Below are 16,646 nucleotides of genomic sequence, written 5' to 3'. Positions count from 1 at the left end.
TACCTTGAGGGGTGTAGTTTCTTAGATGGGGTCACTTTTATGAAGTTTCTACTCTAGGGGTGCATCAGGGGGCTTCAAATGAGACATGGTGTCAAAAAAAACAGTCCAGCAAAACCTGCCTTCCAAAAACCATATGACATTCCTTTCCTTCTGCGCCCTGCCGTATGCCCGTACAGCGGCTTACGACGACATATGGGGTTTTTCTGTAAACTACAGAATCAGGGCCATAAATATTGAGTTTGGTTTGGCTGTTAACCCTTGCTTTGTAACCAGAAAAAAAATATTAAAATGAAAAATCTGCCAAAAAAGTGAAATTTTGAAATTGTATCTCTATATTCCATAAATTCTTGTGGAACACCTAAAGGGTTAACGACGTTTGTAAAATAAGTTTTGAATACCTTGAGGGGTGTAGTTTCTTAGATGGGGTCACTTTTATGGAGTTTCTACTCTAGGGGTGCATCAGGGGGCTTCAAATGGGACATGGTGTCAAAAAAAACAGTCCAGCAAAACCTGCCTTCCAAAAACCGTATGGCATTCCTTTTCTTCTGCGCCCTGCCGTGTGCCCGTACAGCGGTTTACGACCACATATGGGGTGTTTCTGTAAACTACAGAATCAGGGGAATAAATATTGAGTTTGGTTTGGCTGTTAACCCTTGCTTTGTAACTGGAAAAAAATTATTAAAATGGAAAATCTGCCAAAAAAGTGAAATTTTGAAATTGTATCTCTATTTTCCATTAATTCTTGTGGAACACCTAAAGGGTTAACAAAGTTTCTAAAATCAGTTTTGAATACCTTGAGGGGTGTAGTTTATAGAATGGGGTCATTTTTGGGTGGTTTCTATTATGTAAGCCTCGCAAAGTGACTTCAGACCTGAACTGGTCCCTAGAAATTGGGTTTTTGAAAATTTCTGAAAGATTTTAAGATTTGCTTCTAACTTCTAAGCCTTGTAACATCCCCAAAAAATAAAATATCGTTCCCAAAATAATCCAAACATGAAGTAGACATATGGGGAATGTAAAGTAATAACTATTTTGGAGTTATTACTATGTATTATAGAAGTAGAGAAATTGAAACTTGGAAATTTGCAATTTGTTACAAATTTTTGGTAAATTTGGTATTTTTTTATAAATAAAATAAATAATATTTTTTTAAACTTTATTTTACCAGTGTCATGAAGTACAATATGTGACGAAAAAACTATCTCAGAATGGCCTGGATAAGTCAAAGCGTTTTAAAGTTATCAGCACTTAAAGTGACACTGGTCAGATTAGCAAAAAATGGCCTGGTCCTTAAAGGGGTTGTCCGAGTTATTTTTTTGTTCTTTCTATGTTCCTCACTAAGCAAATGTAACAGCTTTCCAATTATCTCACTTTATCTCCAGTGCCTGGTTTATCAGATTTCACTGAGGGTCACATGACCTGTGATGTCAGCTTCTCTCCCTGCTCTGATAATGTTAGTTTACAAGCCTGTAAACGAGACGTCACTGTGCTGGTCACGCCCCCCCCCCCCTCCCCTTCCTTCACTGCCGTCTACTCTAGTCTCTGCTAGGCTTCTTAACCCCTTCAGCTGCACATACTGGCTAGCTCTGCAGGCAGTGAGGAGACATTTCTGGGCACATGATCTGACAGACTAGAGAGAGCATTACACAAGAAGGTAGGGGGAAGATCCTGTGTGTATTAGCAGTGTTATTGTACAGGTGGGACATGTAGTCCTACACATACATGCTGCAGAGTCTCCCAGCACTCAGGGCAGCTCTTGTATCCACTCCCTTAGCAGTGTCATTATACAGCTGGGACTTGTAGTTCTACACATACAACATGCTGCTGATTCTCCCAGCAGGCAGACATGTCACTCAGGGCAGCTCTTGTATCCACTCCCTTAGCAGTGCAGGGGGAGGGGCAGAGATTGTTTTTATTGCATGTAAACAAAGGGCCAGAAAAGAACAAGGGAAATTAGGAAAAATATATATTTTTTTTGCATAAAACTTGCTTAGCTCAGTTATATATCAGATTTTCAGTGCTATATTTTTTTTTTTCATAACTCGGACAACCCCTTTAAGGTGAAATAGGGCTGAGTCCTTAAGGGGTTAACATGAAGTACATTGTGTCACAAGAAAACAGTCTCATTATGGCTGGGATAAGTAAAAGCATTCCAAACTTATTGCCAAATAAAGTGACACATGTCAAAGGCTCTGTCAGAAAGATGAAAAATAGCTGTCCTGAAGAGGTTAAACAAAATAGTCTTCTTAGCATTATATAAAAACAGTCTAAATAAATTTTGGAGGGCTACGCTCAGAGAGAGATCGTCTACCAAGCCAAACAGGCATATGTGTAATATTTGAGGTGTAGCCATAGAAGTCTCCATAAAGTAAAGTTACTCCCGCCAGTAGTACTGCCAGATGTGACACTCCGAAAACATGTGCAGAACCCTAAGCTATTGGCCATGTGGCATCTAGGACATTCTGCTGAGGGTACAGCACCAATCACATGAAGTCTACTCGGTGTGTAGTGTATATGCCATGAATGGCCTATCTTTAGCAGTAAACAAAGGGGGACCTGAACTACACAAAAAGTCCTTACAGTCATCCTCATGCAACTCAGTGATGTCCCCCTGCCAGCAAATCGCCCTAACCCTTAGAGAAGAAAGATGCAGAATTGCATAGCCCTAAAAAAAAGCAGAAAGAGGCTTCACCAGCTGCACCTTGGATTTTTACTGTGGAGTGACAGCTGTAGTGCACAAGATTTTTTTAGTTTTTTTGGGGGGGGGGGGAGAAGTTGGACAAGTCCTATAGTGGAACTAGATTTGCACTCTGTATTAACGGTTTTCTCTCTGGGCTTCCATTTACTGGTCATGTTGGCAATCCCACAAAAGGGAGCAGAGGACCAATATAAGAAGGTAAGACAAATATATGCACGCAGCAGAAATTTCATGTTTTAAAAACGATTCCATTTTCTGACCACTAGATGGCGCACACAGTCTACACAACCTCAGTGATTTTTTAGCTCTATTGACTTGTTTGCTGTTTGCAAATAATTGAAACAGTTGTAATAATTTATTATTTACTGATATGATCTAGATTTGTTATAATCCATGTATATCGTAATAACAGAAGGAGGCTGATATACACTATAGGATATGGTGAGGCGGTATTACAGTAGTCACAGTAGAGTAGGGGGCTGTACAGTGTTCTGATTAGGAGGATGAGCACACTTGGGAGGGATTGTAAGAAACTGAAGGAGGATCAGCACACAGCAGATTGCTATTAGCTGTGAGCGTCTCTGACTCACAATCCTGAGCTCCATAGGCAAGGGGTTCACCTGGTATCCAGGCACCTGCCTCAGTGTCACTGCATTGATTACAGAATGGATGCTCAGGAGATCTCCTCTGCTTCCAGGACTGACTCTTCAGAAGAGATCAGCTCATCCCTGCACATGACTAAAGGCATGTCCATCTTCCTGGATGTAAGTATGAATGGAGAACTGTGATTTGTGGTCATCATTTATCTCTGCAGATAGCAGGAGGCAAGTAATTGTCCATTTCATGCTGATTACAAAACTTCAGAAGAGATCGACTCATCCCTGCACATGACTAAAGGAGCTGCCATCCATCATCTCATGTAGTGATGTCCTCACTCATAGAAAGCACTATTGGATCAGATCAGGGTAGCTAGATAGATAAATATACATAGATAGATAGATAGATAGATAGATAGATAGATAGATAGATAGATAGATAGATATAGATAGATAGATAGAATACATATGAGATAGATAGATAGATAGATAGATATAGATAGATAGATAGATAGATAGATAGATAGATAGATAGATAGATAGATAGATAGATAGATACAGTAGATAGATAGAGAGAGATACAGTAGATAGATAGATAGATAGATATGAGATAGAAAGCTATTTAAATAGATAGATAGATAGATAGATAGATAGATAGATAGAGATAGAGATAGATACAGTAGATAGATAGATAGAAGGATAGATAGAGATAGATACAGTAGATAGATTACAGTCATCTATAATAAAACTCCAGTCCAAATAGCTAAATCCAAGAGATGCCTTTTTCCTGTCATTAGTTATGTGCTATGCTATTTATTTGATTAATACAGATGCTAATAATTTTGGCAGAAACTAACACTGATTATTTAATATAAATGAGAGATAACATTATAAAACTCAAAAATGGCACATTAAGTGACCTGGCTGGAATCACAATCTATAGGGTTATATTCTATTCCATACTATATTTCCCATGTATACCATATTCTCTATCCTATTCTATGGAATATCATGGGTGCGCTAGCCTTTGAAATCCCAGCCTTCAGCTTCTATATGGATTTCTTCTTAATGAAGAACACAATAAAGATGGGATAAAATAATGACACCTCTGGAGAAAACCACCTCTTTAAAAATATCACCCTTATATTCAATAATCTATCCTATGTCTATTGGCCTCTTGTTTCCAAGAACCACCCCTATTCCAGAGCCTTTTTCAATTCAATTTTAGGGGATCAGGAGGTTTCACTGTAGATTGTACATTGATTGATAGATAGATGACAGTAACTGCCAGGGTAGCAGGCATAGCAGCTGCTATGGTGTCCCACTGAGAGAGGCAATCTCCACTCACACATGTATGCAGTTAGTGATGTACAGTATATGGACAATGGAAGAGCTCGTAACTTTTTTGCATTATTTCTGTGCTGTGACATCACTGATTCATTTCTGTACATCACCGTTGGTATTATCATATTATTGTCATACCACTGTGAGCGTTATTGCTGTGCTGTGACATAACTGTGCACATTATCCAACCATTGTGAGATCACTGTGTGCATTATTCTACCGTTGTGATATCATTGTGTGCATTATTCCACCATTGTGATATAATTTTGTGCATTATTCCACCATTGCAACATCACTGTGTGCATTATTCCACCATTGTGATATCACTGTGTGCATTATTTCATCATTGTGACATCACTATGCACATTATCCAACCATTGTGACATCACTGTGTGCATTATCCCCGTGCATTAGGAAAACCAACATAATCATAAGCTGATCATATTCATGCTACCAGAGGTGGTCATGGTGGTGTGGGGCCTCCACTATAAGTTTTCCTAAGGGGCCCCATGTGTCCTTGTTACATAGATAGATTTGTCTATTTTAATCTTTTTAAGTCGCTGTTGTACTTCTTCCTGGGTCAGACAGGACACTTTTAATGGGGAATTTATTTTTACATTCAGCATTTCATCTGACAGTTTATTTTCCTCAGTGAATACATTGGAGAAAAAAATATTTAACAGCTTTGCTTTCTCCTCCTCGCTCTCTGCGACTCCCCCCTCATTACTCTTTAAAGGACCGACACCTTCAGATTTATACTTTTTAACATTTATATAATTGAAGAACATTTTAGGGTTAGTTTTACTTTCTTTGGCAATTAATCTCTTGGTCTCTAGTTTGGCCGCTTTTATTTGTTTTTTACATGTTCTATTTTTTTCCTTATAGTTTTTCAGTGCTTCCGTGCTACCCTCCTGTTTTAGTGATTTATATGCTTTCTTTTTGTCATTTATTGCTTTCTTTACAGTTCTGTTTATCCACATTGGTTTCTTTTTGTTCCTTAACCTTTTATTCCCATACGGTATGTACCTCTCACAATGAGATTTCAGGATGCTTTTAAAGATATCCAATTTTTTGGATATATTTTTATTTTTGAGGACTTTGTGCTAGTTAGTTAGGCCTATGGCCTCTCTTAGTTGGCTAAATTTAGTATTTAGACTCCCTGTAGAAACGCTCTTTTGAATGATAATTGGAAGGTTATTACTTTATGCTCACTATTTCCCAGGTATCCCCCAACCTGCACTGAGTTATTCAATAAAATGTATCTGTAAAGCGCCACCTGCTGTTTTTTCTTATTTCTTGTCCTGCGCAATGAAAAGGCTGCACATGCTCAGTTTCATCCTTTAACTGCCTCCTAAGCTGTTATAGGGAGAGCTGAGACACACCTCGTAAGCTGTGATAAGGGGGAATATGGACACGCCTCCTTAGATGCAGCAGAAAGGACACTCTCCTTGAGCTGCCAGCATGATATAAATCTAAGAGAGAATTAAATGGGAAGATCTCTGGATCCATGTGAAGTACAGAGTTGGTTGTAGGTTTGTGAAAAGAGATTGTCATGTACTATATGATGTCTGATTTTCATTTTTTACATTAGTCATGGGATAACCCCTTTAAGTAGTCATTATATCCCATAACAAGTAGAAGATCTGGTTAGGCTTGTGGTGTCGCACGTTCCCGGTCTTTTTAAAAAAAAGTTAATCGCGGCACTCGCTTTCTTTAAAATATGCTTTTATTATCACAACATCAGTTGTTACATAGGACGCGTTTCAGCCCATCCAGAGCTTTTGTCAACTATACTGTGAAGAGGCCTGAGGGTGCTGCCACACGTCGCTGCTGTGCTGCTTTTTGGATGTGGCAAAGAAATGCATTAAAAAAATGCATTTGAAAACACACAGCAGACGTCAATTACATTAATGTAACTTTATTTGGTAATTAATGTAATTTAGTTTGCTGTGTGTTTTGTCTTTGCTGCAAATAAACACACCATAAATGCAGATATGTTAGTAACATAGTAACATAGTAACATAGTACATAAGGCCGAAAAAAGACATTTGTCCATCCAGTTCGGCCTGTCATCCTACAAGTTGATCCAGAGGAAGGCAAAAAAAACCCTGTGAGGTAGAAGCCAATTTTCCTCACTTTAGGGGAATAAAAAATTCCTTCCCGACTCCAATCAGGCAATCAGAATAACTCCCTGGATCAACGACCCCTCTCTAGTAGCTATAGCCTGTAATATTATTACACTCCAGAAATACATCCAGGCCCCTCTTGAATTCCTTTATTGTACTCACCATCACCACCTCCTCAGGCAGAGAGTTCCATAGTCTCACTGCTCTTACCGTAAAGAACCCTTTTCTATGTTTGTGTACAAACCTTCTTTCCTCCAAACGCAGAGGATGTCCCCTCGTCACAGTCACAGTCCTGGGGATAAATAGATGATGGGATAGATCTCTGTACTGCCCCCTGATATATTTATACATAGTAATTAGATCTCCCCTCAGTCGTCTTTTTTCTAACGTGAATAACCCTAATTTCGATAATCTTTCAGGGTACTGTAGTTGCCCCATTCCAGTTATTACTTTAGTTGCCCTCCTCTGGACCCTCTCCAGCTCTGCTATGTCTGCCTTGTTTACAGGAGCCCAGAACTGTACACAGTACTCCATGTGTGGTCTGACCAGTGATTTGTAAAGTAGTAGAAATATGTTCTCATCACGGGCATCTATGCCCCTTTTGATGCAACCCATTATCTTATTGGCCTTGGCAGCCGCTGCCTGACACTGTTTTTTGCAGCTTAGTTTGCTGTTTATTAAAATTCCTAGATCCTTTTCCATGTCAGTGTTACCGAGTGTTTTACCATTTAGTATGTACGGGTGACTTGCATTATTCCTTCCCATGTGCATAACTTTACATTTCTCAGTGTTAAACCTCATCTGCCACTTATCTGCCCAAGCCTCCAATCTATCCAGATCCCTCTGTAGTAGTATACTGTCCTCTTCAGTGTTAATTACTTTACACAGTTTAGTGTCATCTGCGAAAATTGATATTTTACTATGCAAGCCTTCTACAAGATCATTAATAAATATATTGAAGAGAATAGGGCCCAATACTGACCCCTGAGGTACTCCACTAGTGACAGTGACCCAATCTGAGTATGTACCGTTAATAACCACCCTCTGTTTTCTATCATTGAGCCAGTTACTTACCCACTTACAGACGTTTTCTCCGAGTCCGAGCATTCTCATTTTATATACTAACCTTTTATGAGGTACAGTGTCAAATGCTTTGGAGAAGTCCAGATACACGACATCCATTGATTTGCCGCTGTCAAGTCTAGTACTTACCTCCTCATAGAAACTGATTAAATTAGTTTGACATGACCGATCCCTCACGAAGCCATGCTGATATGGCGTTATTTGCTTATTTCCCATAAGATGCTCTAACATAGCATCTCTCAGAAAACCTTCAAACAGTTTACCCACAACAGATGTTAAACTTACCGGCCTATAGTTTCCAGGCTCTGTTTTTGGACCCTTTTTGAATATTGGCACCACATTTGCCATGCGCCAATCCTGTGGGACATTCCCTGTTAGTACAGAGTCCGCAAATATCAGAAATAAGGGTCTGGCTATGACATTACTTAATTCCCTTAGGATACGGGGGTGTATGCCATCCGGTCCTGGCGATTTGTCTATTTTGATTTTTTTAAGTCGCTGTTGTACTTCTTCCTGGGTCAGACAGGACACTTTTAATGGCGAATTTATTTCAGCATTCAGCATTTCATCTGACAGTTTATTTTCCTCAGTGAATACATTGGAGAAAAAAATATTTAACAGCTTTGCTTTCTCCTCGTCGCTCTCTGCGACTCCCCCCTCATTACTCTTTAAAGGGCCGACACCTTCAGATTTATACTTTTTAACATTTATATAATTGAAGAACATTTTAGGGTTAGTTTTACTCTGTTTGGCAATTAATCTCTCGGTCTCTAGTTTGGCCGCTTTTATTTGTTTTTTACATGTTCTGTTTTTTTCCTTATAGTTTTTCAGTGCTTCCGTGCTACCCTCCTGTTTTAGGGTTTTATATGCTTTCTTTTTGTCATTTATTGCTTTCTTTACAGTTCTGTTTATCCACATTGGTTTCTTTTTGTTCCTTAACCTTTTATTCCCATACGGTATGTACCTCTCACAATGAGATTTTAGGATGTTTTTAAAGATATCCCATTTTTTGGCTGTATTTTTATTTTTGAGGACTTTGTCCCAGTTAGTTAGGCCTATGGCCTCTCTTAGTTGGCTAAATTTAGCTTTTTTGAAGTTTGGTATTTTTGTTTCTCCCTGTAGAAACGCTCTTTTGAATGATAATTGGAAGGTTATTACTTTATGGTCACTATTTCCCAGGTGTCCCCCAACCTGCACGTCTGTTGTTCTGTCAGGTCTATTGGTTAATATTAAGTCCAGTATGGCCGTCCCTCTAGTCGGGTCCTGAACCAGTTGGGAGAGATAATGGTCTTTGGTTATTGCCAAGAATCTGTTTCCTTTATGAGATATACAAGTTTCAGTTTCCCAGTCTATATCTGGGTAGTTGAAGTCCCCCATAATAACCACCTCATTATGATTTGCCGCCTTGTCTATCTCGTTTAGTAGTAGATTTTCTGTGGACTCTGGTATATTAGGTGGTTTATAGTAGACTCCTATTAGTAATTTATTGTTGTTTTTAGCTCCATGTATCTCTACCCACAGTGACTCCACATGTTCATGTCCCTCACTTATATCTTCACGGAGTGTGGGCTTTAGACAAGATTTTACATAAAGGCAGACCCCTCCACCTCTCCGGTTTTGACGATCCTTTCTGAACAGACTGTAACCTTGTACATTAACTGCCCAGTCATAGCTATCATCCAGCCATGTCTCAGTTATTCCCACTATGTCATAGTCCTCCTCACACATCACTAATTCCAGTTCACCAGTTTTATTAGTCAGACTTCTGGCATTAGTATACATACATATGAGAGGTTTATGTATATTTTTTACCCTACACCTTTCCTTCTGAACTGTTCTTGTCCCTCCTTCCATTTCTCCCCCAGTCCCACTACCTTGCCCCCGGTCTCTATCTGCACTATCTTCCCCTTCTATAGTGTAATTACCCTCCCCCCCAGTCCCTAGTTTAAACACTCCTCCAACCTTCTAGCCATCTTCTTCCCCAACACAGCTGCTCCTTCCCCATTGAGGTGCAGCCCGTCCCTACGATAGAGGCTGTAGCCGACAGCGAAGTCGGCCCAGTTCTCCAGGAACCCAAACCCCTCCATCCTACACCAGTTCTTGAGCCACTTGTTAATTTCCCTAATCTCCCGCTGCCTTTCTTGTGTGGCCCGTGGTACCGGTAGTATTTCGGAAAATACTACCTTTGAGGTCCTTGCCCTAAGCTTTTGCCCTAAATCCCTGAAATCATTTTTAAGGACTCTCCACCTACCCCTAACTTTGTCATTGGTTCCGATATGGACCATGACCGCTGGATCTTCTCCAGCCCCTCCCAGTAATCTGTCAACCCGATCCGCGATATGTCGAACTCTAGCGCCAGGAAGACAGCACACTGTTCGGCGATCACGGTCTTTGTGACAGATTTCCCTATCTGTTCCCCTAATAATTGAGTCTCCCACTACCAGCACCTGTCTGGCCTGCCCTGCTCTCCTGCTCCCCTGCTTACCGGAGCTGACATTCCCCTGACTGGCAGAGGAAGTGTCCGGCTGCGGCAGTGCCGTCCCTGGACTGACATCCCCCTCATCTGCCAAACGTGCAAACTTGTTGGGGTGTGTCAGATCAGGGCTAGCCTCCCTGGCACTCTTCCCTCTACCCCGCTTTCTAAATGTTACCCAGCTAGCTACCTCACTTTCCTCAGCCTCCTCTCTGTCACCCTCTCCCTCATCTACCCCAAAGAGTGCTTGCTCGGTGAGAAGCAAACTTTTTTGCAAATTGTCAATGCCTCTCAGTGTTGCAACTTGCCCATTTAGAGACTCGATTAGCGATTCCAAACGGGTAATTTGCTCACATCTTGAACAAAGAAATTCACCCTGGAACGGCTGTTCCAGGACTGCATACATCATGCAAGATGTGCACTGGACTGCGTTGTCAATTGTGCAACACATACTAAATGGGGATTACACCACAAAAGAAAAAAAATACAATACAATGTAGTAATAATATACAGGCTAATTGCAGTCCCCCTCTGAAGTCACTTAATCTTAAGTCACACACTTACACAACCACACTTAATCAACCACGCGTCGCGGTCAAACTCGCGTTATATATCTGCTTATATTAATATAAATGCAGCTCACTGCACCAGCCTGGTTTGCTTCCCCTCTGTTGCGGCTGATAGCACCCTCAGTATCTGTAATGAGAGGTGTATCCTCCGGTGTATGGAGCCTATGAATGGAGGTCTCCTCCAGTGTATGTGCAATAGTGCAGGAACGGGTAGGCTGACGCCACTTATGCAGTGGGTCAGGATATGGGTGGTTAATAGTCTATAGTTTGTTCGTGACGCCAATTGCAGCGTGCGCAGGGTACTATCACAGGGTCCTCCCAAGTTGTTATAACTCACGCCCCAGGTTAGGAATGCCAGAGTGGTGTAATTGCCTATAATGTCTCTGTATGGTAGTGGTAGTGGTGTCAAAGGTGTCTCCTACCTGGGTACGGCTGGACTCCTGGCTCACTTGCAATAAATTTGAGTGTAGTGATAGTAGGAGTAATAGAGAAATATTGCAGCATAAATGATGTCCAGACCTTAAGATGAAGTTCAAACTTTTCTTTACAGAAGATAACTTTCATCCAAGCACAATACAGCTTTGGTCTCTGGTCCCAGCAGGTTTTGGCAATGGTTGGCAGGAATAAATCTTCTGCACTATAAATCTGGAGCTTGCAGGAAAAGACGTCTGCTTAGTAGCTCTGTAACTGTGGCAGGAATTTATCTTCTGCACTTCTCTTTACTTCTGCTTTGTAGGGACTGACTAGCTGAGGAGGAATATGGCTTCTCCTAGGTCTCTGGATGTTACTCACAGATAGGCTCCCAGGGAATACTTTCGTCCCGGAACTCTGCTTTCTTCTCATCCAGCTGAGGCTGCAGGGCTCAGTCTGGGTATTTGATCAATGTCTCAGCCAAGACAAGATCCTGGCTTTCTTCCCTATGCAGGGGATCTCCTACACACACACCCTACCCCTAGCAAGGGGTAGGCTACACTGACTCTAACTTCCTTCTCCTCCCATACTGCAGGATGTAGGAACAGTCCACACCTCCACAGAGGGGGAACTAAGCTGGAATGATCCATTCCAGCCTTGATATACTAAACTGAAACTAATACCTTACCAACGCATTGCTGCCACCTGCTAGCAAACCTGGAAAGTTACAAGGAAATTTACATTTAACATAATTTTAAATTATGAAGACATGAGCAAAATCATATCAGATGACAAGGTAAAGGCTCTTAAAAGAAAGTAGCGGGATAGAAGCGTGTAGTAACACAACTCTGGGGTGTTACATATGGGGCATATGTTCGAAGGTCTCCTCCTGTGTATGGAGCCTATGTCAGAAGGTCTCCGCCGGTGTATGGATCCTATGTATTGAGGTCTCCTCCGGTGTATGGAGCCTATTATGGAGGTCTCCTCCGTTGTATGGAGCCTAAATATGGAGGTATTCTCCGGTGTATGGAGCCTATGTATGGGGGTCTTCTCCGGTGTATGGAGCCTATATATGGAGGTCTCCTGCGGTGTATGGAGCTTATGTTTGGAGGTCTCCTCCGGTGTATGGAGCCTATGTCTGGAGGTCTCCTTCGATGTATGGAGCCTATGTTAGGAGGTCTCCTCCAGCGTATGGAGCTTATATCTGGAGGTGTCCTCCGGCATATGGAGCCTATGTACGGAGGTCTCCTCCGGTGTATGAAGCCTGTGTACGGAGGTCTGCTTCGGTGTATGGAGCCTGTGTACGGAGGTCTCCTCCGGTGTATGGAGCCTGTGTACGGAGGTCTCCTCCGGTGTATGGAGCCTGTGTACGGAGGTCTCCTCCGGTGTATGGAGCCTGTGTACGGAGGTCTCCTTCGGTGTATGGAGCCTGTGTACGGAGGTCTCCTCCAGTGTATGGAGCCTGTGTACGGAGGTTTCCTCCGGTGTATGGAGCCTATGTACGAGGGTCTCCTCCTGTGAATGGAGCCTATGTACGGACGTCTCCTCTGGTGTATGGAGCCTATTATGGAGGTCTCCTCCGGTGTATGGAGCCTATGCATGGAGGTCTCTGTGGCAGGCGCAGCACTATAAAGTGCCTTTTGCGCTGTAGCATTAGAAGAATTTTGATATCTCTGACTTTTAGTCTAACCAGACTGTCTGTCTGTTACTCTGTAATTCCTCTAGCGCTGTTCTATGGAAGCAGGTTTAAATAACACACCAAATGCTTGAAATAACTTCTTTATTAACTTCAACTTTTCTTCATATTTAACACTGCCGCCTCCGCAGCAGATAGTCCATGTACAAAACACGTGTTGCATAAAGATTCATGAAATGGCGGTATGCATAAGATGGTGGTTTAACTGTTCAATCTTGTCATTCAACATAAAATGGTGGATATATTTCTCTCTTGAGTATCTGTACTCTCACTTTAGGTTATTTAAGCACTTTATAATCTCTCTGAGAGGTATATCTGAGGTTAACTAATAGTTCACTTGCTCTACTTGGTTTACAGTTTGCTCTATACAATTGCTTATGATCTGGTATGAACAGTTCGCATTTGTATGCAATTTGTTTGGATTGTATGATTGTATAGCTCAGTAGTTCTTTGGATGTGAACTTTGTAGTTTGCAATAGGTGAAAACTGTAAGTAAACACACATATAACTGGTTCAGTATACAGTTCTAATCACTATATTAACAGTAAGAACATTATATAACTGTTTTAAATACCTATTTTGACCACTCTGCTTCCATAAAACACAGCTCTTAGGGGAGTCTGTTCTGCTTCTCTCTCTGGTGAATACTAATTTCTAGCAGCTCCTGCTAGGGAATTTCCCACACAGGCTGTGTGTGAGGCTGGCTGTGATTGGTCTAGACTCCTGCCCAGCAGCAACAGTTTAACTCTATGCTTTTTGTTTCTGCTGTGTCATTGAGATTACCTCACATCCATAAAATGAATCTTAAAGGCATATTATCTTTTCTGCTTCTGTGAACACAATATATATAACAGTTATATGACATCCAAGTCACTGTAAATAACTCTGCCCCTGTCTTCAACACACAAACATAGGAACTGTATTAAGGTCATTGGCAGGTCTAGCTGTATAAACACACAAGCTATATTAGCAACCTAGGACAGATCTTAGCTGGCCAGCTAATCTCCCATAAAAATTACCTATAATTCTATGTTCTTAGTGGTAGGACTTAAACATGAATTTGAGGAATTTTCCATCAGGTTCTCAACTTCCAAGTGTTCACTCTCAATTAGAACAACTAACTTCTGTATAGGATGTTCCAACTTGAGTAGAGTAGTTAGACGTTTTCCCTTTTTGTCAAGTTTTAGTCTCCTATTTGTAACAACACTCTTCTTACTAGTTTGTCTTCATCCTTTTGAACTTCTCTAACTTTAGCCAATTTCCATTGATTTCTAGGTAAATCTTCTTCTTTCACTAAAAGTATATTACCAACTTGGACATTTCTTCTGGGTGTTTGCCATTTACTTTTTAGCATCAGATAGGCTAAGTACTCTTTTTTCCATCTATTCCAAAACTGTTCTGTTAGATATTGAACTGTTAGCCATCTCTTTTTGGTATATGAATCCTCTTTGGTGAACTTGCCAGGCGGTGGCTGTATGTAATCAGACTTAAGGTGAAGTCGATGGTTGGGAGTTGAAGGGTCCAAACTTGTTGGATCATTGATGTTATTAACTGTAAGTGGATGACTGTTAACAATAGACATTACTTCATAGAATAGGGTCCTAAGTGAAGCATCATCTGGTTTTCTGGCGTTCCTTTTCAACACTGAACACATTTCTTACAGTTCTGATTTGTCTTTCCCAAACTCCTTCTGTATGGCTTGCATGTGGAGCATTCATGTGAAAATCACACTGTTTCTCTAACAAATACTCAGTTACTTTTTCTTTATCAATCTCTTTTAGAGCTTTCTTCAATTTATTCTTTGCTCCAACAAAATTAGATCCTTGGTAAGATCTAAGCTCTCTGACAGTACATCTAATGGCTATGAAACATTTCAAGGCATTGATGAATGCGTCAGTTGACCTATCCTCTAACATTTCCAGGTGAATTGCCCTGGAGCTTAGACATGTAAATATTAGTCCCTATCTCTTGTACTCCTTGCGGTTTTGCTTGGTGATAAATGGGCCAAAAACAATCCATTCCGCTATAAAGAAATGGTGGTGATGGGTTTAAACGATCTGCCAGTAAATCTGCCATTCTTTGTTCTTCTGTAGGTCTACGTGCCTTTCTGCAGACTACGCATTTACTTATATATTTTGCTATAACTTTGCTTCCTTTCACTATCCAGTAACCACCTTCTCTCAAACAGCTTTGGGTAAAGCTTCTTCCTTGATACAAGGATATGTTGTGGTAGTGATCAATAATCAATCTTGTGAAGGTAGAGTTTTGGGTAGAATTGCTGGATGCTTCACTCTGCTAGGTAACAATGCATTTTCCAGTCTCCCTCCCACCTTCAGTATACCATCCTGCAGAACAATATTAAGCTTGTACAATCGGTGGTTGTTTGGAAGCCTTTTAGGTTCTTGACTAAGTCTCTTCAACTCTTCACTGTAGAATCTCTGTTGAATGAGTCTTATGACTGTTTCTTCAGCTTTCATTCTTTCTTCTACATTCAACAATTCCTTCTTTCTGATTCCCTTTACCAAACGTTGAATTCGAGCTACAGTACTACATTTATGAATGTATTCCATTTTGAACATATGGCTAGTGTAACGGTTGCGTACATACACACAGGGGGGAGGGAAGTGACCACTGCGCTCCACCCTCACCCCTGGCCCTGCCTACTTGCCTCGCGAGTCCTAATGACAGGGGACAACTGGACGGCAATCCCTAGCTTGGAATAAGTGCAGGGAGGACAGACCAGACAAACAACAGAATGTGAACGGACCGAGTCGATACCAGGAAAGCTACGAAGTACAAATGGAGCAAGCAGAGAATAGTCAGGAGAAGCCGGGGTCATAAATACCAGGAGAGTCGTGAAGTACCAAAGGAGTCAGCAGAGGATCGTCAGGAGGAAGCTGAGGTCAGAATACCAGGAGAGCAGCAAAGTACACAAGAAGCAGGCAGAGGATCGTCAGAATTTCAGCAGGAGGTCAGTACGCCAGGAAAGACAAAGTCGCAGGTGGTACCTAAATAATAGGCAATCTGTGGCCAGCAGACCCCAGAGGGGTCATGTGATGTGGCCAGCGTCACATGACTCCACACAGACTACACAGCCGAGCGCCGAGTGATCAGCTCGGTGCTCAGCCCTAAAATCAGTCTCATAAATAAGCATAGACGTGCGGGGGGCGTGCATAGTATTATCAGTAGCGCGGGCGACGCTGGACGCGCTGATGATGCGTGACTTTTGCATAACCCATAGACAATTCTGTGTAACCTTTACTGTGCATGATTTCCTTTTCCCAAAGGAACTCTGGGTCTGTAAACCAATTTGAATTTCTAAATTCTGTTACATTAAGGCATCTTGAAGCATGGTCTGCCAGGTTATGCTTTGTGTCAATGTGATGCCAATGTTCTGGATTTGTCATTTTCCGAATTTTCTCAACTCTGTTGGCGACAAAGATATGGAATCTTCGAGCTTCGTTGTTTATGTATCCTAGGACAACTTGTGAGTCTGTCCAAAAATATTCTTAATCTATTTTCAATTCCAATTCTTCTCTCAGAAACTTGCTTACTGATGCTGAAACTACGGCTGCTTTCAGTTCAAGTCTTAGTATTGTCTAAATACTGGTAGGTGCAACATAACCAGGACACAGTGTATCTTTTCTTCT

At 41.3% G+C, this 16,646-nt stretch overlaps 1 protein-coding gene across 1 annotated transcript in view; it reads left to right on the top strand.

The window, feature by feature from the left end:
* Positions 1 to 3,363: 3,363 nt before the first annotated feature.
* Positions 3,364 to 16,646, top strand: part of NECAB1 (N-terminal EF-hand calcium binding protein 1) — a 312,192-nt gene continuing 298,909 nt past the window's right edge. Inside the window, exon 1 of the mRNA XM_040432240.1 lies at positions 3,364 to 3,462. Coding sequence (XP_040288174.1) covers positions 3,364 to 3,462 — 99 coding nt within the window. The remainder of the gene's footprint in view (positions 3,463 to 16,646) is intronic.

Source organism: Bufo bufo, chromosome 5 (genome assembly GCF_905171765.1).
Source record: "Bufo bufo chromosome 5, aBufBuf1.1, whole genome shotgun sequence".
Lineage (NCBI taxonomy): Eukaryota > Metazoa > Chordata > Amphibia > Anura > Bufonidae > Bufo > Bufo bufo.
The sequence above is the reverse complement of the archived record's forward strand: the minus strand, read 5'-3'. Positions and strand labels throughout refer to the sequence as shown.